At 26.2% G+C, this 21,958-nt stretch overlaps 3 protein-coding genes across 3 annotated transcripts; 2 read left to right on the top strand and 1 right to left on the bottom strand.

Moving 5' to 3' along the window:
* Positions 1-14,527: 14,527 nt before the first annotated feature.
* LOC134828454 (zinc finger protein 391-like) lies at positions 14,528-17,318 on the top strand. Its single transcript, XM_063841433.1, has 6 exons — positions 14,528-15,268; positions 16,431-16,476; positions 16,536-16,719; positions 16,778-16,824; positions 16,887-16,988; positions 17,053-17,318. Exons 1-6 carry the CDS (start codon positions 14,528-14,530, stop codon positions 17,316-17,318), a joined length of 1,386 nt encoding a protein of 461 aa, XP_063697503.1.
* A 1,203-nt stretch (positions 17,319-18,521) lies between these two features.
* On the top strand, positions 18,522-20,703 carry LOC134830079 (E3 ubiquitin ligase Rnf121). Its single transcript, XM_063843442.1, has 3 exons — positions 18,522-18,745; positions 18,810-19,606; positions 20,562-20,703. The coding sequence occupies exons 1-3, from the start codon at positions 18,713-18,715 to the stop codon at positions 20,680-20,682; spliced, it is 951 nt and encodes a 316-aa protein (XP_063699512.1). The 5' UTR covers positions 18,522-18,712; the 3' UTR covers positions 20,683-20,703.
* Positions 20,704-20,773: 70 nt separating this feature from the next.
* LOC134830078 (GPN-loop GTPase 1) lies at positions 20,774-21,951 on the bottom strand. The gene is made up of 2 exons (XM_063843441.1): positions 21,825-21,951; positions 20,774-21,762 (listed from the first exon to the last, which is right to left on the bottom strand). The coding sequence occupies exons 1-2, from the start codon at positions 21,889-21,891 to the stop codon at positions 20,774-20,776; spliced, it is 1,056 nt and encodes a 351-aa protein (XP_063699511.1). The 5' UTR covers positions 21,892-21,951.
* Positions 21,952-21,958: the final 7 nt, after the last annotated feature.

The following is a 21,958-nucleotide window of genomic DNA, read 5'->3' on the forward strand; positions in this document are numbered from 1 at the left end:
ATTCATTCTAAAGTTGATTTCCATTGATATCTGATCGATTTTTGATCAAATAAAAAAAAGTACGATTTTATCATATGAGGAGCAAAAATCGTACTTTTTTTTCAAGTCACTTTTCAACCAACTTTTGATGGGTTTCAAAGCTAAAATTGAATAAATATTCATTCTAAAGTTGATTTCCATTGATATTTGATCGATTTTTGATCAAATAAAAAAAAGTACGATTTTATCATATGAGGAGCAAAAATCGTACTTTTTTTTCAAGTCACTTTTCAACCAACTTTTGATGGGTTTTAAAGCTAAAATTGAATAAATATTCATTCTAAAGTTGATTTCCATTGATATCTGATCGATTTTTGATCAAATAAAAAAAAGTACGATTTTATCATATGAGGAGCAAAAATCGTACTTTTTTTTCAAGTCACTTTTCAACCAACTTTTGATGGGTTTCAAAGCTAAAATTGAATAAATATTCATTCTAAAGTTAATTTCCATTGATATTTAATCGATTTTTGATCAAATAAAAAAAAGTACGATTTTATCATATGAGGAGCAAAAATCGTACTTTTTTTTCAAGTCACTTTTCAACCAACTTTTGATGGGTTTCAAAGCTAAAATTGAATAAATATTCATTCTAAAGTTGATTTCCATTGATATCTGATCGATTTTTGATCAAATAAAAAAAAGTACGATTTTATCATATGAGGAGCAAAAATCGTACTTTTTTTTTCAAGTCACTTTTCAACCAACTTTTGATGGGTTTCAAAGCTAAAATTGAATAAATATTCATTCTAAAGTTGATTTCCATTGATATTTGATCGATTTTTGATCAAATAAAAAAAAGTACGATTTTATCATATGAGGAGCAAAAATCGTACTTTTTTTTTCAAGTCACTTTTCAACCAACTTTTGATGGGTTTCAAAGCTAAAATTGAATAAATATTCATTCTAAAGTTGATTTCCATTGATATCTGATCGATTTTTGATGTACGATTTTATCATATGAGGAGCAAAAATCGTACTTTTTTTTCAATTTTTGATGGGTTTCGCAAAGCTAAAATTGAATAAATATTCATTCTAAAGTTGATTTCCATTGATATCTGATCGATTTTTGTTCAAATAAAAAAAAGTACGATTTTATCATATGAGGAGCAAAAATCGTACTTTTTTTTCAAGTCACTTTTCAACCAACTTTTGATGGGTTTCAAAGCTAAAATTGAATAAATATTCATTCTAAAGTTGATTTCCATTGATATCTGATCGATTTTTGATGAAATAAAAAAAAGTACGATTTTATCATATGAGGAGCAAAAATCGTACTTTTTTTTTCAAGTCACTTTTCAACCAACTTTTGATGGGTTTCAAAGCTAAAATTGAATAAATATTCATTCTAAAGTTGATTTCCATTGATATCTGATCGATTTTTGATCAAATAAAAAAAAGTACGATTTTATCATATGAGGAGCAAAAATCGTACTTTTTTTTCAAGTCACTTTTCAACCAACTTTTGATGGGTTTCAAAGCTAAAATTGAATAAATATTCATTCTAAAGTTGATTTCCATTGATATCTGATCGATTTTTGATCAAATAAAAAAAAGTACGATTTTATCATATGAGGAGCAAAAATCGTACTTTTTTTTTCAAGTCACTTTTCAACCAACTTTTGATGGGTTTCAAAGCTAAAATTGAATAAATATTCATTCTAAAGATGATTTCCATTGATATCTGATCGATTTTTGATCAAATAAAAAAAAGTACGATTTTATCATATGAGGAGCAAAAATCGTACTTTTTTTTTCAAGTCACTTTTCAACCAACTTTTGATGGGTTTCAAAGCTAAAATCACTTTTCAACCAACTTTTGATGGGTTTCAAAGCTAAAATTGAATAAATATTCATTCTAAAGTTGATTTCCATTGATATCTGATCGATTTTTGATCAAATAAAAAAAAGTACGATTTTATCATATGAGGAGCAAAAATCGTACTTTTTTTTTCAAGTCACTTTTCAACCAACTTTTGATGGGTTTCAAAGCTAAAATTGAATAAATATTCATTCTAAAGTTGATTTCCATTGATATCTGATCGATTTTTGATCAAATAAAAAAAAGTACGATTTTATCATATGAGGAGCAAAAATCGTACTTTTTTTTTCAAGTCACTTTTCAACCAACTTTTGATGGGTTTCAAAGCTAAAATTGAATAAATATTCATTCTAAAGTTGATTTCCATTGATATCTGATCGATTTTTGATGTAATAAAAAAAAGTACGATTTTATCATATGAGGAGCAAAAATCGTACTTTTTTCCTCAAGTCAATTTTTGATGGGTTTCAAAGCCAAAATTGAATAAATATTCATTCTAAAGTTTTTCCATTGATATTCGATTTTTGCAAACATTTTAAAAAAAGTACGATTTTATCATATGAGGAGCAAAAATCGTACTTTTTTTCTCAAGTCAATTTTCAACCAACTTTTGATGGGTCTAAAGCTAAAATTGAATAAATATTCATTTTTAAGTTGATTTCCATTGATATCTGATCGATTTTTGATTTACGATTTTAAAATATGAGAGAAAAATCGTACTTTTTTTTCCTTCAATGAACAACCAACTTTTGATGGGTTTCAAAGCTTTATTGAATAAATATTCATTCAAAGTTGATTTGATCGATTTTTGTTGACAACAAAAAAGTAATTTTATAATAAAAAAATTGCATTTTTATGACAACTTTTTTTTTGTAAATTTCGAATTAATGAACCAACTTTTGATGGGTTTCAAAGCTAAAATTGAATAAATATTCATTCTAAAGTTGATTTCCATTGATATCTGATCGATTTTTGAAAATAAAAAAAAGTACGATTTTATCATATGAGGAGCAAAAATCGTACTTTTTTTCAAGTCACTTTTCAACAACTTTTTGGGTTTCAAAGCTAAAATTGAATAAATTTATTCTAAAGATGTTTCCATTGATATTTGATCGATTTTTGATTCAAATAAAAAAGTACGATTTTTTTTGTTACACAACATTTTTTGCTAAAAATTTGCATTTCCTTAACATAGTTCTTTCAGCAATAAATTTCGAATCTATTTTGTCTAAAAAGTAAAAAAAATGGAAGTTCACGAGGTCAATCAATCGACAAAAATCAATGAAAAAATATGTCAACAAAAATTTTGGTAAGTATATGAGTTATGACTTACAATAAAAAGATTATCATAATCCAATAAAATGTATTGTCAAAATATCTATTTTGATTTGGATAATCCGCTTAATTCCATTATCAAACATTTTGGAGCATAATTTTTTTTTTTTCGGATGAGAAGATGAAACACATTTTTCGTGGAATTTGAAGAATTTTTTTGTCTGTCTTTAAATTTTAAAATTTTTAACTTACAAATTTTAATTAAAAATTCTGATAAATTTTAACTGAATAGTTTTAAGTTTAAATTAAATAATTTTTTATTTTTTTAATTAAATAATTTAATTTAATTAATTGAAAAAATATTTAATTAATTTAAAAAATTTAATCAAATTTATTCAAAAATATAATTGAATAATTAAATAAATATTAAATTAATTAAATATACATAATTAAAAATTTCCATTTATTTAATTAAATAAAAAATAATCAAATTAATTTTTAAAAAAAAATATTAAAATGATAAAAAAAAATATTTAAATTAATTTACAATTTTAATCAAATCAATTTAAATATAATTCATTTAATTAAAAAAAAAATTAAATAATTATATAAAAAAAATTAATTTATTTTTTAAAAAAATATTGAATTAATTTTAAAAAATATAAATTAAAAAAAAACTAATTTAATTTATTAAAAAAAAAAATAAAATATTAATTTAGTTTATTTAAAAATAAAATTTGTTTTAATGAATTAAAAAGAAATTAATTTACAGATTAAATAATTTAATTAATTTTTTAAAAAAAAATATTAAATTAATTTAAAAATTTTATTTAATATATTCAAAAAATAATTAATCAAATTTATTTATTTAAAAATAACAGGAGAGGACAGTCTCGAATCTTCGGATAAGAGACAAGGCGTAAAGTAAAGTAAGTATTTATTTAAAAAAAATATTTAAAAATTCAATTAATTGAAAAATTAATTTTCATTTATTAAAAAATAATTTAGTTTATTTAAAAAAAAATATTAAAATAATTTGAAATATGTATTTAATTAATTTATTTAAGTAAAAAATTTTATTAAATTAAAAAAAATGAATTAATTAAGTTAAAAAATTAATTAATATTTTTTTAAGTTTAAGTTGAATGTTAGAAAATTTTTATTTAAAATCTGTTAAAAAAGCTTGTAAAAAAATTAAAAAATTTTAAAAAGCGATCTCATTTATTTTTTTTTTCCGTCTATCAACTTCCATCCTCCAAATTTTTCATCAAAGCCTCGTTACGTTCGTTTCGAAAAAAAATGTGTAAAAATTTTTTAGTACCTTTTGGTGACGACAATTTTATTAGTTGGCTGCTGAAGTGCTTTGAAAATGGGAAAAGGTGTGCGCGCAAAGTTTGTCACCGAAAATTGCACATAAATAATGCTAAAGAGATGCATCTTTTTTTGGGTAGGTCAAAATTTGTCCAAAGTTTGTTTTATTTTTTAGTGTTAAGGGGTGTGTGAGGTTTTATTTTTATTTTTTTTGTCTCTTTCAACAAATCATATTCATTGTGATAAATCCCCACGCAAAAAAAAACATTTGGTCAATATTTATAAAACAAAAGATTAGGAGGACTTACGAGGTTAAAGGGTAACTTTTGAATTTTTTGTCGTGTGAAAATTTTTTTTTCGACATGAGTCATTCGAAAATTGTACTTGTTAGTAGGAAACAAGTAAAAAACTAGATTGAAACAGTTATTTAAATGAAAAACAAGACAAGACCTTTGTTAAGACACACACCGAGAGAAAAAAGTTGAATTAACATCCTTTCATTTGCACTTTATCTACATTAATTAGCATGTCGTTTGCTTTATTCGCGAAGAAATCTTGTTATCTTTGTCAACATTATGAGACAATTTTTTGTTCACGTAATGAAATGTTTTGTGAAGTTGAACGGAAAATGAGCAAACGGTGAAATTTGAGATGAATTACCGTCAACTTTTTATTTCAAAGTTAAAAAAAATAAATAAATAAAAAAAATGTGAGAAAATTATTTATCAAATTTAGTCAAAAATTGCTAAAACTAACAAATACATAATAATAAAAAAGTTTAAAGTTTTAAATAATTTTGAAACAAATTTTTTTACTGAATTTTTTAAAATTAAATAAACAATTAAAAAATAATCAATTATAATTATTTAATTTAACTAAAAATATTAATTAAAATTTAATTTATTTAAAATAATTTATAAAAAAAAAAAATAAATTGAAATTAAAATTAATTAATTTAAATCATAATTGATTTAACATTAATCCAAATAAAACTAATTTAATTAAAAAATTCAAAACTATAAAAAATTTTTTAAATTAAAATGAATTATTTTTTTTAAATCAAAATTAAAAATTTTTAAATAAAACTAAATAATTAAAAAAAAAACTAATTAAATTAAAAAATAAAAAAAATCAAATTAATAATAATTAAATTAAAAAAAAATATAAAAATTATTTAAAATTTTTTAAAAATAAAAATGTATTATTTTTTTTTAATTAAGATTAATTAAAAATTAATTTAAATTAAAATTCAATTAAAAATCATAATAATTTAAGAATCTAAAAAAAATATTAAAAAATTATTAAAAATTAAAATTAAAATAAATTTAACAAAAAAAAATCACTTTTAAACTTTAAAATTGTAACTTTATTCTGTAAAAAAAGCCTTCAACAAACCATTTCCTCAAAAAATTCTAAACCAAATTATAATTTTCCGCACATTGAGCTTCTTCAAAACTCTCACAATTATGCGTCTCTCTATTCCAATAAGTACTTTTAGGACACGTAACCATGTAAGCTGCTCCATTCACACAAAGATAAAACTTGTTACAATCCTTTTCGTGATGAAAAAGTTCAGGTCCCGGATTATCCATGTCCTTTTTGCAATATTTATTGTTATATTGTGGCGGCGAATAGACATAATCCTCGCTGCTAACGGAAGCGCATTGAACTGCGACGACAGAAAATAGACAAAAAACTATTATTAAGCTCTTCATTGCACGGAACTTGGGTGAAAACTTTTGATGAATCACGAAAGGCATGAGGCTTTTATACGTTTAACAACAAAAAATGTAAATCATAATGAATAAATAATTAAATTTCTTATCACTTAATGTCGTTAAAATAACTTTTATAGGTCGCTTTATGCTAATTTTTTTTTTTAGTTTACGATTCGGATTTGTTTATTGTGGAAGTAAAAATTTATCAAATTTAATTTTTTTCATTACCAAAAGGATTTTTTTAGGTCAAAGTCACCTTTGTCTATTTTTTGAAGAATGTACGTTTCTAACGGATTAAATTTTCTAAGAAAATGATCTTTTTCTTGAATGAAACAATTTTTTTTTTCAAAGTAGTACTCAAAAACAATTATTTCTTACACATTTTTGTCATCTGACTCGAGTTAAGAGACTAAATAAAAAAATAAATGAATGAATGGATTCACATTTAACACTAATTAGATCGCAATTTTCCTTCATTAAATATCTTTCTCATTGCAAGTCCCTTGGATTAATTTTTTTTATATTTAATAAAAATTGTAAAATGATCTCCAAATATTTCAAAAATAATTGCACTCGTGTTAATTTCGTCTAATACATTGAGTTAACTTGCAGCGGCAGCAATATAATGATACTGTTTCTCAAGATAATTAAAGTACACAGAGGAGGAATTTAGAGGTTTAGGAATTCAGCAAAGTTATGTTGCGGAGTAGAAACTTATGTAATGTCGTAAAATGATACGGATGATACAGTAGGTAGGAGATAATTGCCGTAAGTATTTTTACAAAGTTTCTTTCGTTGTTGTGACGGGAGATTTTTTTTTAAATGTTGACAATTTTAGATTTTTAAGTTTTTTCAGTTCATTTTTGAGTTTGCGATAAAATCTTTTAGTGACAATGATTTACAGTTGATATGAATTTTTTGAAAATTTTACAATTTATCAACCAAAAAATTTTATTTTCATATTGAAAAGAAACTGTAGACTTAAATTTCGATATTCATATTGAATATTGTTAACAAAAATCAATCTTTCAAAATTGGTATTTTATTTGACTTTTTATAACTTTTTTTGTAAGAATTTCGGCTTTTGAAATTATTTTAAAGAGAATTTTAAATTTTTTTAAAGAAATTATTTAAAGTATTAAATTTAGAAATATTTCTCTGTTTCCTCATAATTTAAAAAAATAAAAAATTAATAGGTAAATAAAGTAAAATTGATTAAGGCCGCTACAAATAAAAATCAAAAATTAAGTCCGATGCCCCATTTAAAAATTCGAAAATCCAATGGGGCAAAAAAAGTTAAAAATTAAAAAAAAAAAAGTTAAAAAATGGCCGTTTTTAAGTGAATTTTCATAATTTTTCAAAATGTTTTTAGAAACTTTTTTAAAAAGTTTTAAATTTTTAATAATTTATGTTTAACAAAATTACTGATTTTTTTTTTCAAATTTTTTTGACAGTTATTTTTTATGATTTTTTTTTTCTTTAATTTTTAATATGTACCTAATATTTTGAAATATATTTCAAATTAGCAAATCTCAAGAAAGATAATTAAAAAAAATAAATAAAAAATTTTTAACACTCAAAAATAGTTAAAAATGTTGTCATTTTGTATGAAAATAGTATTTCAAATTTTTTTTTTGCCCCCCCCCATTTTATTTTCAAAAATTTTGGACTTTATTTTTGATTTTCATTTGGAGCGGCCTAATTTATTAAATTAAAATTAATTATTAAAATTAAAAAGAAATATTTTATATATTTTTTGGCCTGAAATCAAAAGTTTTTCGACATTGAAATATTTTATAAATGCTAAAAGTATCAAAATAGATTTCTAAATTATCTGTTTTTAAAAAAATTATTATAAATCTTCAGCAAATTCTAAAATTTAAGCTCTGGATTTAAATTCCAATTCTTACACGTGCTTCAATTATTTTTTATTTTATGATTTTATTAACCTTCACTTAATTGCCAAAAAAGCACTTTTTCTGAAATGACGACAAACCATCAAACCCAATGAACCAAAGACGAAAGACATTTCTTAATTTTTCGGTAAACGGACGACGAACCGCTGATTAATTTAATGTCTTTTGCTTGTAATTTGCATGCATCAACAAGTTATCATTTCATCTAACGTTGCTATGTTTCCCGCTCTGGACTTTTTTTATTAATAATAATTAATAACAGAACAGATCATAAAGCATCCTCTGTGTATATCGCCAAAGATTTCCGATTGAAAAAAAAAATGTGAATACATACGGTATTGAACACGGTTTCTCGTATTTTATGAATGAACGTAAAATGTTATCGTATTGGTATCATCACGAGTAGAGTAAACGTAAGAAGAAAAAAACGATTAATGATGCGTTATTTAATGTCATCGTTCTTGTTCTTCTGTGCATGCATCGATATATCATTAAAATACTTCCTTTCCTGATTCTCTTTTACATCTCATTTTTACGCGAAAGTACACAGGATATAAAAGTGCATTGCTGCTAATTTCTGTGTGTGTGATTAATAAAAATTGCATCACACGTTTGTACCGTTCTTTCGACGACGACTGGAAGATCGCACAAGGTAACCTGTTTTAAAGGAAGCATTCTTCGCAAAAGGTAAGTCTACTCTCTTTCTACTTCCACATGCCATTTCTCACGTATTCGCATCCAGAGCATAATCCGATAATTGTCGTGTTTGTAGATCGATTGAATGTAATCTTCGCGCTTACTTACACACATTTCTCACAACCACGTGCTTGTCATAATCTCTGCACTTGCTGTGAGAACACTTGACAAAAACGAAAGAAGAACAATTAATTAACATCATATCACTTGCAAGTTATTGATCTTCCTGTTGTTGTCGTTGGTGTTCGACTCGATCAATGACAACTTTACGTCTTTTTTAATTAAAATGCAAATAAATGTCGAAAGTATTTTTTTTAATCAGTAGTTACACAAAAAACATAAAATTAAGTAATTTCTAAGCAAACACGTCTCATTTTTGCCCAATTTCAATAAGCTACACAAAAAAGACCACACAATTTCTTATCATTTTTGATTCACGACATACCGAAAAAACCATGATAAAAAGTAGTCATAAAAAATTCACACACGAAAAATGTTACACACCCAAAATTTTTAAATAATATAATAAAAACATTGATGGAATCGCATCGAATATTAAAAGAAAAAAAAAATAAAATGTTGTCAAAAATTATCACTTTCAGTCAGGTGTTTTACATTTGATTACATTATATAAATCATAAAAAAAGCATTTGAGGCATACTTTTGAAATAGAAAATTCTCTAAAAAGAATGTCTGTTATAATACGTTTGAACGGAACAAAATGTCTGTCCGTTTAATAGTTAGGGAATTTTTTCCTCTATACTTTTGTTTCTTTTACGTAAAGTAATTTCATTAATGATGAAATGTTTAGTTAAGAAAAACTTTAATACCGAGTTTGTATTAAATGGAAAATTTTAGCTTAATTTGTACTTTTAAGGTAATCTATTAGAAGTTTTTCTTATACTTTAGTTTTTGTTCCTCAAATTTTCAAATTTTCTTAGCTTTCGATTATTTCTTTAGTAGTTTCAATTCATCCTACAAATATTTCTAAATTATTATTCTTAAATATTTTGACCAATTTTTTAAACTTTTCCATAGGGGAGTTTATGACCTCTTCTGTCAATTCATTATACTCAGTCAGAAGATAGCAAAGTAGACCAAATGGATTGTCAATGTGATATTTGTGTTGTTGTCTAGTTGATCGTGTGAAGATGTCCCTATTTCTGTTAATAGTGAATGTATTCTTAAGCAGGTTATTAACAATATTGTCTAAGCATAACAATTTTTCATATCGCCGCATCAAAGAAATTGAAATTGAAACTGTACAGCTCCTTCAGGCATTGGTTTTGTATTATTTGAAGGTCTGAAGTCCTGCAGCTAGTCCCCAAATTGGTATCCGAGTATGTATTAACTTCTTTTATAAAAGCCCTTGATTTGATATCTATACCAAAATCATCTGCAGCTCATGTCATGTCATATTATATCCTTGGACCTTGGCAAATCTCACGATGTCAAATACCAAGTATGTAAAAGTCTCAGCTTCTATAAATTAAAAACTTCAAAGAAACATCACACTTTTTCCGAACATTTGTAACTTTTTAAAGATTTAATCATAAAATTTCTTTTAAAAAACTCACCAGAAATTAAAAACATAAAATGCGCTCAAGTCATTTTATTTTTCTAAAAGTTTCAACAGTCAAGCAATAAATAGAGCCACACATTGATAAATTATCTTCATGATTCACCAAACAAATGTAAACTTTATCGAATACAAATCTCTTTTATGACTTTCTTGGTTCTCTTTTATACAACTTTCGATGATGAACATTTCCTTTTTCAGGTGCAGCAATAACTCGTTGATGGGCATCATTAAGCTTGAAATACATTTTTGGGCTCTATATCTACAAGCTTCCTGCAAAATTCAAATAATATCAAAAAGTAAGTTAATTTTTTTCTATTATCTTACCTCGAAATCTACAGTTGCAATTTCAATATTTTAAAATCACACGGGAGAGGCACCTTGAATCTCATTTTATTTTCTACTTCGTTTCACATAAACTTATTTTTTCAAAGGTTTATTGCTAAAATATTCACTATCTTTCCATTCATATTTTAAACAGTTCAACATCGCGGACCTAGCTAAAAAAAGAAATATTTTGACAAACGAAACAATGTTTAAGATACATTTCACGTGACATGATTTATCATTATTTTATCGTTTTAATTTTGGGTGCGCGCTCTTTCTCCATTCGCATGCATTTCCACACACGGGTCACGCTGACGACAACGACGCGAAAAAACTAAAATATGAGTGATTTGCTAACATTTCTTTTGTTTGGACTTCATTTAATAATCGCGACAATATTTCATATTGATTTCATTTTAATGATCAGAGCGTGATAAAAATTTCCGATGAGAAACGAATCGGTTTGCAATCTTATGCAATTTTAGTCATTTTGAAAAATTTAGAGGTTAAATATTTAGATAAATTTTAATTTTAGAGAAAAATAATTTTTTTTAAGAATTTTAAGAAAATTAAAGTAATTTATGCTAATTTTAATTAGAAAGAAGAAAAAAAGTGAAATTTTAACAATAAAGTGTCATAACGTCACATTTTTAAAAAATTTGCAAACGTTTCTAATTTAAATAAAAAATGACAACTGAATTGGGCATTTGATTCTCTCATGAATATTAAGTCAATATTTTTGAGTTTTTATTGTTTTTAAATGTTTTGATTGAAATTTGATACACTCCGTATAATTGGATACTGAACAATAAAAGTAAATCGGATCTTTATCGCGCGCATTAAACGGACAAAGTTACACAAGATTTAACGTGTGATTTATCAGAAGGCGGTTACATTGATAAAGAGGTCAAAGAGAAGATTTCATTCATAAAAAAACTTCTTTTTTCTTCTATCGATGATGTGTAACACGAAAATAACCGCGCAACATGAAACGGAAAGCAATAAAATAAAACTGAAAAAAGAACAGTTCGAAACACTTGATATTGCCCAAAAAAATATAAATAAATTTTAAAAGAGTTATTTTATTTTGATATTTTTCTGATACAGTATTTATTATTTTTTCGGAGACATTTTTCGTTGCTTAGACATTAATTCTAGTAGGCACACCTTAATAACAATATCAATAATAAAATATTAATATGAGTGATTCGTGCGCGTTCGTTTCATTTCATTCACATAAAAAAAAACATGTTTCTACGGACATCCACCAAAAAAGTGAGAAAAAATTTAAATAAATTACACATAAAAATCACCTAGAAATGTGAATATGATGGGAAGTACCGCAGATATGGGGGCTCAATAACACCGTGTAATGGCATGTCTTTAAATGTGTTCCTCGTCGTTGAAATTTTTTTTTTCAAACATAAATATCGTCGCATCATATAAATATGGGCAGCGATTTGAATTATTATTGAGATATTTTTCGGGGGATTGCAAAATTTATGAAACCTCGTTAAATTAAGGTGTATCTTCTTCTTCTTCGGTCACTCCGCGAGATATCGACGAGATAGTTTAGTTTAGATAAATTCCATGTGACACTTTACCTTACCTCTGGCAGAGATGAATGAATAGGAAAAGTATGACAAAAATGTTATATGATATCCGAATACAACGTTTTTTTATTGGTTTTTAACAAAAAATTATTTTTTTATTACAGGTGCATGGACTTGAGTGCATTTAAGGAAAAGGATTTTTGTGTCTTGAAGCAAAAATTGATATCAAGCTGTAACTAAGAAGTCTATAAGTGCATAATGTATTCCAACAATAACTTTAATTCTCAAAAAATTGAAGTCGATTGTTATAAAAATTCCAAAATACTGCAAATCTACATGAATTTTTCACAACAGTTAATGAAGTGCAACCATATTCGCTTAGAAATAAAAATGACTTGTGCCTTCTATCTTTGCGTAATGCAGCAACTCAAAATTCACTCATCTACAAAGGAGCATTACTTTACAATAAAATGACAAAAAAAAATGAGAATAGATATTGAATTGAATAAATTTAAAAAAGAACTCTAAAAACTATTCAAGAGAAGGTTCTAAACAATACATTACTCATATCTCGCCAATAACCTAATTTCATTTGACATCTTTTAACAGACAGACAAACCTAAACCACAAAAAAGCCATTATTTTCCCATCAACCATCGATAATGTCCTAAATTGTCATGCTAATATGAGAAACAATATTAAAATAATAAAGAATGATCACCTTAATATAATAAATAACATTGTTAAGTGGACACATTAAAATCTGTATCATATCACATACAACGAAAACATCTTGCGTGGATTAGCTTTTTTATTTCTTACTTCATTCATTCATTCACAAAAAAAGTCTGTTTACAAAAAAAAAACACAAAAATGTGTCGCATCGTGCTTTGATTTGTCTTATTTAGATCATTCATGACCAAAGATAGTGGTAATCATGTAAAATACGATGTTTTAATAATACACTGTTTGAACATAAATCGATTTGACTTGAAGACGCGCTTTTGAAATGCGGATTAAAACGACTAAGACTACGGTAATTACAGCGTTACATGGCTTTAAAGCGACTATAATGATGGATTAGCTGCGTTCATCGCGTTAAATTTGAAGGAACGGTTTAAAATCCAACAAGATGAGTCCCACAGAAGAGCAAATTTGTCTGACACGCCTTCTTTTTCGAAGTTCCTTCCTTCATCATTGATTGATGTCTCAATATAAAAATATCAAAAAAAAATTCATCAACTATCAAATTAATTAACAAATCTTAATTAATCATTCAATAATCGCGACAAAATTTTCAACACCTACCACACACATTTTTTTTTCTCTCGTTCGATGAATCGCGGACTCACACAAACTCAAAAAATAAAATATAATAATAAAAAATGTTAAAAGACAAATTAAAATCACATAAAAATATTTTATTGAATAATTTAACAAACAAACAAACGGGAGAAGCAACGCAAAATTGTCACGTTACTTTAAGGTGCCGTACTTCAAATTTTTATTTTTGTAACAATTTTTTACTTTATCCGCGAAAATAGCTGATAATTGTTTTAAATAAGAGAATAACCACGTTGATTATGTGATAAATCAAAATTTAAATGTCCCCACCCATAGCGAATTTTTTTTATATATTTTTTTTCGCATCGAAATCGTGTGTGAGAGAGAAAAAGACGTAAAATTTGAAGTTTTTGGACAAAAATCGAGTTAATGAACATTTTTGACAAAATTTGGGAGCGATCTCATAAAATACAAAAAAAAAAATGAAACTTGAAGTGATAAAAATGACGTCAAAGTTAGAATTTGTCATTAAGGAATTTTTTGAAAATTTTCTTAATTTTTTTAAAAGAAAATCTTTAATTTTTTGTTCATTTCTCACTTCATTCAGTTTTTTGCTCTCCTACCTGTGTCGTTATCATAATTTGTCGAATGCCTCCTCATTCGTCGTCTTTTCTTTCATTGTTTGCTCATATCCAGCACACGTAACAAAAGCACGATGATGTGTGGACATTGGCGATCGTGTACTCGGCAAGTTATGAATGAAGAGACACGTACCTCATGCTGAGTGTGTATTCATCAAAACTTAAAAAAAAAATATTTGTCGCTGGAAGAAAAATGAAAATAAACTTTTTTTCAGTTTGATACTGACCGTAACGCGATTAGGATGCAAAATTCGCCCGTTTAGCAATTTTTCTGCGATTTCGCCGCCGTTTTTTTGTGATATTATGGGTTTTAAATTCAAAAATAATTGTATCGAGTATTATTCATGTGATGAAAATTCATTAAAAATGGAGGAAAATTCGAGTGAAAAATCCAAATCAGTGCCCACGAACTTCAGTATTGAACGGATTCTCCTCAAATCCGACAATGAAACTGTTAACAAAGCAAAGCCTTTGAACAAAGTGACACCAAATCCGTGGCTTTCCATTACGCCGCCCATGTCTTTCAAGCCAAAAGTGATTCAGCAATCAGCTTCGACTTCCTCAATGAGAGTTATTCCTTCAGCATCGTCCTCGTCGTCATCTGCAGCAATTTTAAGTCCGTCATCGCCGTCGCCGCCGCAACTTCAAACACCTCTTTTCCCCATAAATCCGCTTTATACGTCGTTTTTGCAACAATTTCCCGCAGCTTCGTCCTTCTTTCATCATGCCGATCTCTATCGCGACAAATTGCTGCCAAGTTTGGCGACAAATAATAATTTAATTGCTGTGAATAATTACAATTATTTCTTCGAGAATCATTTTAAGCAAGTGCAAAATTTGACGGCGAATTTGTCGAGTAAAGTGTATCATCGATCGCCAAGCGGATCGCCGTTACTGAGTCCTTCGGCGATGACTTTGATGAACAATAATAATAACGAAAGTAGTGAAATTAGTGCTAAAAAGATGTTTTTGATGCAACATAATGATGGGAATAGTAATGGAAGTGCTTGCAGTAGTTTGGTTGGCGAAGTTGGAAATAATTTGGATGATGAGGGACTCAAATGCGGGATTTGCAATAAAATGTTTGGATGTGCGGAAACGTTGGAGGTAAGAAGGATTTTTTTTATAAAAATTCTTAGAACTTATTAAATTTAAAAAAAAAACTTGATTTTTAAAAAAGTTAAAAAATTATAAAAAACTTAAATATTTTAATATTTTTCCTCAATTGAAGTATTTATTTTCTTCTGTATTGAAAAAAAAATTTAATTTATTATTTCACTAAAATTAAAATTTTCACAAAATTAAAATTAAACTAAAACATAAATTAAAGTTATAATAAACGATTAAAAAAATAAAGTTTTTTTCCAATTTTTTTTTAATTATAATAAAAAATTTAAATTTCAAGAAAAATTATATTTTTTAAAATATTTTAAAAGAATTTAAGAAGTTTTTTTTTAAATAAAAAAAATAATAGTTAAAAAATTTATTAAATTAATTAATTAAAAAATAATTAAAATTTTGAATTAAATTTTTAAAGTAATGTTTCGTCTTTTGTATTTTTTGATTAAAAAAATCCAAAATATTAACCTAAAAAAAAATAATAATTTAAAAAATATTTTTTTTATAATTATTAATTATTTATGGAATTATTTGCATAGATAATTTTGTTAAAGGGAATTATAGTTTTTTAAATAAAAATTAATTGTATCGATTAAAAAATTAATTTCTTTTCCAAAATTTAATTTTAATCTTTATTTTTAATGAGAATTTTAAATTTCAAGAAATTTCATATTTTTCAACATAAAATACGAAATTATTTTTAAAAAAATAAATTTTTAACTAAATTAATAAATTTTTTCAATAAAATTTTAAAAATTAATATTTTATTTTTATTTTTAATAAAAATTTTATTTTTCAAGTTACGGTAAAGTCACTTTTTTAAAAGTTTTTTTAATTTAAAATCTGAAATCTTAAAAATAATAATTTAATATTAAATAATAAATTAATTTTCTTTAAATAAATTTAAATTAATATTAAATTTTTTACTATTATTTTTTTTATTTTATATGATTATAATTTATTTCATATGTAATTATTTATGAAATTAATTTTTTAATTTTGTTTGAAGAAAATTTAGTATTTTAAATTAAAATGATAAAAAATTCCCATTTATTTAGTTCCGACGGAAGTTATCTCAAAATTTTTTCAATAAATTTTTCAATGCAAAACCACAAATTTTAATATTTTTCTATTATTTTATTAATTTTAGGCTCATGAAAAGTCTCATCGGAGTCCCAGATACGAATGTGATGAATGTATGTTTAATTTTTCTTTAAAATTTTCACAGAAATTCAAGTTTTTTCATAACTTTCAGGCGGAAAAGGATTCTCTCAACTGCGAAATTTCAAATATCATGTCTCCGTTCATCGAGGCACGAAAGAATTTGCCGCTAAATGTCCCGAATGTGGAAAAATTTTCAACGATAAAGGATATTTGAGTAGTCACATGAAAATTCATCGTAACAAAAAGGAGTACAAATGCCCACATTGTGTGAAGTCGTAAGTTATTTTATTTAATTTTTTGTTAAATTTTAATAATTTTTGATTTTTTTTATAGTTTCAACCAAAGAGTAGCTTTTAACATGCATATTCGAATTCACACAGGTGAGATTTACATTAAAAAATCCATTAATTACAAAAGACTTCAATAGTTTTTTTGTCATTAGGCGTGAAACCTCACAAATGTGATCAATGCAACAAAAGATTTTCCCGAAAAATGTTGCTGAAACAGCATTCAAGGACGCATTCTGGCGAAAAACCTTATCAATGTAAGAAAATTTTCTCAATTTTCAACTAATTTTTTAAAAAAATATTTTATTTCGAAATTTTTAGGCACAGTTTGTGGCAAAACGTTCGCTGATCGCAGTAATATGACACTCCATCATCGTTTACATTCGGGCGTTAAACCATTTGCATGTCCAATTTGTCCGAAAGCTTTCACGAAAAAGCATCATTTGAAGACTCACATTAATTATCACACAGGATACAAACCGTACAAATGCCCCCATGAAAATTGTGGGCAAACGTTTACGCAGAGCAGCAATATGAGAACTCATGCGAAAAAATGTCAGTTCAAAAAGCCTGAAGACGTAGTTTAAAAATTTTAGTATTTATTTGTTAAATAAAAGTTCAAGGAAATATATTTATTTTGTAAAAAATAGATTTTGTTTTTTAATTTGTCGATCAATTTTCAAAAATTGTCTTTGAAAATTAAAAAAAAAATAAATTTCATAAAAATTCATTTTTTGAATATTATCAAGGTATTTTGTGTCATTTTTCAAAAAAAAAAAATAACTTTTATAAAACTTTTATATAACTTTTATTTTTTTTTTAATTTTTGTTAAAATTTTAAGATTTTAATAAAATTTTTATAAGAAGTCAAAGTTTTTGAAAAAAAAAAAAATAAATATTCCATTATAAAAATTTTTAGAAAAAATTCAAAAATAGGTATTTAAAAATTATTTATTTTCATCCGAAAGCTATAAGATTAATTCAAAAAAAAAAATGAGTTTTTCTAAAATTAATAAAATTTTGTAAATTTAATTAATGGCACATTTTTACTTCAAAAGGTAAGATTTTAAAAGTATTTTTAATTTTTTTTCAATAGCTTGTACAATTGTATTTTTTTCACATAAATTTTTTACAAAAATAATTAAATTAATTTTAAAAAAATAATTAAATTAATTTTTAAAAAATAATTTTTAATTTTTTTTATAAAAATAATTTTAATAAAATAAAATAATAAATAGTTAAATTAAGTTTTAAAAAATAATTAATTTAATTAAATTAAAAATTAATTTTATTTTTTAAATAAATCATTTTTTTTAATTTTTAATTTGAATTTTTTAATTTAATTTTAAATAAAATAATTTTTTAATTTTTTTCTAAAAAAATGCAAAAATGAGCTTTTTTTTATTAATTATTTTAAAACTTTGAAGTAAAAAATAATTTTGTACCGTTATCTAAAATCCACGTGACAAAATTCAAATTTAATTTAGTTCAAAATTTCTCCGCTTGGGACTTTGTTTACATTTTTATACGAGAATTTCTATAGGCTTTCTGTACGAAGACCCCTAATGCACATCGCACATGTTATCCCAATGCATAAATTAATTTTTTACGTGGAATACAGTGTTTTTCATGTTAGAATTTTCTTAATTATATTTATGAATTTTAACATTTTAAATTATTTTTAAAATTTTCAATCAATTTTTTTCAAAAATAATTTTTTAATGAATATTCATGATTAAAATTTGATAAAATTTATTGAAAAAATGAAAAATTAAATTTGCAAAAATAAAAGGAACACTTTTAGATTGAACACACTGTACTTGCTCGTCATCAACATCGAATTTTTCATCAGAAAATGGAAATTAACCGATATTTATTTTAGCTTTAATCCGATGTAAGTCACAGCGCCTTCGTAACTGCACGACAGAGAACGAGTGAGAAGAGTATTCCCAGCCATAGAAACGACAAACAGGCCAAAACGATGAATTTGCACGAGCCAGTGGATGCCAACAAGGTATTTTCCCTCATTAATTTCGTCGTCTGACGACTTTTTTCATGTTTTTTCTCGCGGGTTTTAGTCCCTCTCGGACATGACGCCGGAGGAACGGATGCGCTTCGAGCACCAACAGATGCACGAGAAACACAAGGGCCACGAAAGTATGCACGCCGAAATGATGATAATTCTGCTGATTACCGTGATAGTAGCGCAAATTGCCTTGTATCAGTGGCGAAAACGGCATTATCGATCGTATTCGCTCGTGACGTTGCTCGGGCTGTGGCTCATCCCGATTGTCATTTGTGTGCGGAGCCTTTGGTGGCGCTTCACGTTCTTCTGGCTCCTCTTTTCCGTCATTACGGGTCTAGTCATGCGGAAGGCCGTGAAGAAGCCCATTGCGGGCACGACGCCGCGCTTAGTCTATAAGTGGTTCTATTTTATCTATAAGTTAAGTTATGGTCTCGGCATTATCGGTTATGTCATCATGATGCTCACTTTTTTCGGCGTGAATCTGATTTTTCGGCAGGAGCCGCAAAAGTGGATGGATTTGGCGATTTTGTTCATTTTTTATGGACTTTATTACGGCGTTTTGGGCAGAGATTTGTCCGAAATTTGTGCCGATAAGATGGCAGCTCATGTCGGATATTATACGCCTTCGGGTATGCCGACGAGACAGCTGGAGGCGGATGTGTGTGCGGTGTGTGGCAATAAATTACTCGTGAGTGAAAATGAAGAGGGAATTATCGAAGCCACGTATAAGTTGTCGTGCGAACACGTTTTTCACGAATTTTGTATCCGCGGATGGTGCATCGTCGGCAAGAAACAAACGTGTCCTTATTGCAAGGAAAAAGTCGATCTCAAACGCATGTTTTGCAATCCGTAAGTTTTAAATATTTTTTTTAAAGTGCAAAAAATTGAAAAAAAATATATTTCACTAAATTTTCTAATAATTTTCCAAAATTTAATTTAAAAATATTTTTTTTTTAATTTTTTTTTTATTTTTTTGTAATAATTTCGCGAATAATATTTGAAAATTAGGCAATTTTTATCCAATTTTTGCTGATTTTTTTTTGAAATATTTTTAAAAATTAAACATTTGTGTAATTGATAATTTTTTAAAATTCCAAAAATATTAGAAAATTAATTATTTAATTTTTTTTTTTTGCTAAAATATTTTCTGAAATTTCATTTAAATTTTCAATTTAATTTTTTTTTAAATAATTAAATTGAGAATTTTTTAATTTAACTTGAGCAGTTTTTGAAATTAGACACAAAAAATCAAAAATTCATATTAATAAATAAAAGTTAAATTAAATTAAAATTAAATTTTAATTAATTTAAAAATTTTAAAATTAAATTTTAATTAATTTAATTTAAACTTTAATTAAATTATTTAATTTTAATAATTAATTTAATTTTTTAAATAACTTTTTTTTAAAAAGATATCATAAAAGTCATAAAAAAATAATTAATTAAATTTAATTAATTAAAAATTTAAATGGATAATTTTTAAAAATTAAAATAAATTTTAAAATTAAATAAAAAAAAAATTATGACATTTTTTATTGATTTTTTTTTTTAAATTCATAAAAATATTTTTTGAATTTTTTTTTTAATTTAATTTTAATTAAATCAATTTTAAAAAATATTTTTTTCTTTAAAAAAAGAACTTAAACCTCATTTAATTTTTTTTTAATCTTTTAAATTAAGATATTTTTCGCTTTAAAAATTTAAAAAAATATTTATCAAACTAACATTTAAAAATAATATTTAATTTTTTTTTTCAAATAAACTTAAAAAAAAACAATTAAAAAAATTAATTTTAATTTTTCAGATGGGAACGCCCGCACGTGTTATACGGACAACTTTTGGATTGGATTCGCATGTTGGTAGCATGGCAACCTGTAATATTGTTCCTCGTTCAAGGAATCAACTACGTACTCGGCTTGGAATAGACTATTTTAGACAAATTTCCCGTTTTTCATAAAATTTTGCTTCATTCAACCCAAAAAAATAGTACAATTGAATAAATTTTGTACAGTCGATTTATTTCTTCGCTTTTACAAAACCCGCAAAATCCATTTCTTCTCGTTCATCATCTGCATTCGCGACAATTTGTTCCGTTTCGCTCTCCTCACTGTCCTCCTCCGTTCCTTGGCACAAATAAACGTCACTGATATCGACTCCCATCGGCTTGTGCGTGATAAAAGGCGTCAAATCGACTTCTTCGCCATCTTCTTTCCTTTTTGCTTTTTCGAGAATTTCCTTTTCCTGTGCGGCTTTTTGTGCTTCGCGCTCTTTTCGCACCTTTTCGTACTCGACTTTGTAATCTTTTTTGTATTCCTCGACGGTTTCTTGTACTAATTCGAAAAATCTGCTAAATCCGACGCCCGTTTTCGACGAAACCCCGCAAACTTTGAGGTCTTTGTAGAATTCGTCAAGCGTCAGCGACATTGTGCGCGATAAATTACTCACGTAATCCTTTTCTTGCTCGATCGCCTCGTGAAAAGCCTCGAAATCCTTAATCCATTCAACGGCAAAATCGTGATTTTGCACATCGATCTTGTTCAGGACGACAATAAAGGGCAACCGAGTCTTGTACAAGATCGAACACGCGTAAATCATGTTCGACATGAACGTTGTCGGACTCGTACTTCGCACGATATCCATAACGTAAACAATTGTCGTCGGAAATTCAGCTGCCAGTGCTTCCGTGATGATGATACCGGAAGCACTCCACGTAAAAACCTCAATTTGGCCCGGCGTGTCGATAACGCAGTACTTATTCTCCTTCGCCTGCTTCAAAATGTCAACAACTTTGCCGAATTTCGTGCTAAAAAGATTCAATGACGTCACAATGCCGCCATTGGGACCCAATCCGTACTGCTTCATCACTTCCTTGTAATTAATTGTGTCACGGATGTCGATATTTGCCGGATATGGAGTCTCCTTGCAGGCTGGATCGAGATTTATGACGTACGGTTTGTGCTCCGCACGCTTAAATTGGGCAAGTTTCTTCACAAATGTCGTTTTTCCTACAAAAAATTCATAAAATTTATCTAAAAAACCTAAAATTTAATAAAAATCGGGAGCTTACCTGAACCAGCCATGCCCAAAACAATCAAACACGCGAGCCCGTCGCTATTTTCAGAGGTTTCTGCCATTTTTTATAAGAAATTTTTAATGCAGCTCATTGAAATTGGCGAAATTTCAAAACAATGCTTGTCGAAT

The sequence above is a fragment of the Culicoides brevitarsis genome, chromosome 2 (assembly GCF_036172545.1).
Source record: "Culicoides brevitarsis isolate CSIRO-B50_1 chromosome 2, AGI_CSIRO_Cbre_v1, whole genome shotgun sequence".
Taxonomy (NCBI): domain Eukaryota; kingdom Metazoa; phylum Arthropoda; class Insecta; order Diptera; family Ceratopogonidae; genus Culicoides; species Culicoides brevitarsis.

Bases quoted from the DNA above. Each gene is read 5' to 3' on its own strand.
- LOC134830078 (XM_063843441.1), bottom strand. From the start codon at position 21,891: ATGGCAGAAACCTCTGAAAATAGCGACGGGCTCGCGTGTTTGATTGTT. The intron at 21,763-21,824 runs GTAAGCTCCCGA...AATTTTTTGTAG, and splicing joins TTTGGGCATGGCTGGTTCAG to GAAAAACGACATTTGTGAAG.
- LOC134828454 (XM_063841433.1), top strand. From the start codon at position 14,528: ATGGAGGAAAATTCGAGTGAAAAATCCAAATCAGTGCCCACGAACTTC. The intron at 16,720-16,777 runs GTAAGTTATTTT...TTTTTTTTATAG, and splicing joins TGCCCACATTGTGTGAAGTC to TTTCAACCAAAGAGTAGCTT. The intron at 16,825-16,886 runs GTGAGATTTACA...TTTTGTCATTAG, and splicing joins GCATATTCGAATTCACACAG to GCGTGAAACCTCACAAATGT.
- LOC134830079 (XM_063843442.1), top strand. From the start codon at position 18,713: ATGAATTTGCACGAGCCAGTGGATGCCAACAAG. The intron at 18,746-18,809 runs GTATTTTCCCTC...CGCGGGTTTTAG, and splicing joins AGCCAGTGGATGCCAACAAG to TCCCTCTCGGACATGACGCC. The intron at 19,607-20,561 runs GTAAGTTTTAAA...TTAATTTTTCAG, and splicing joins AAACGCATGTTTTGCAATCC to ATGGGAACGCCCGCACGTGT.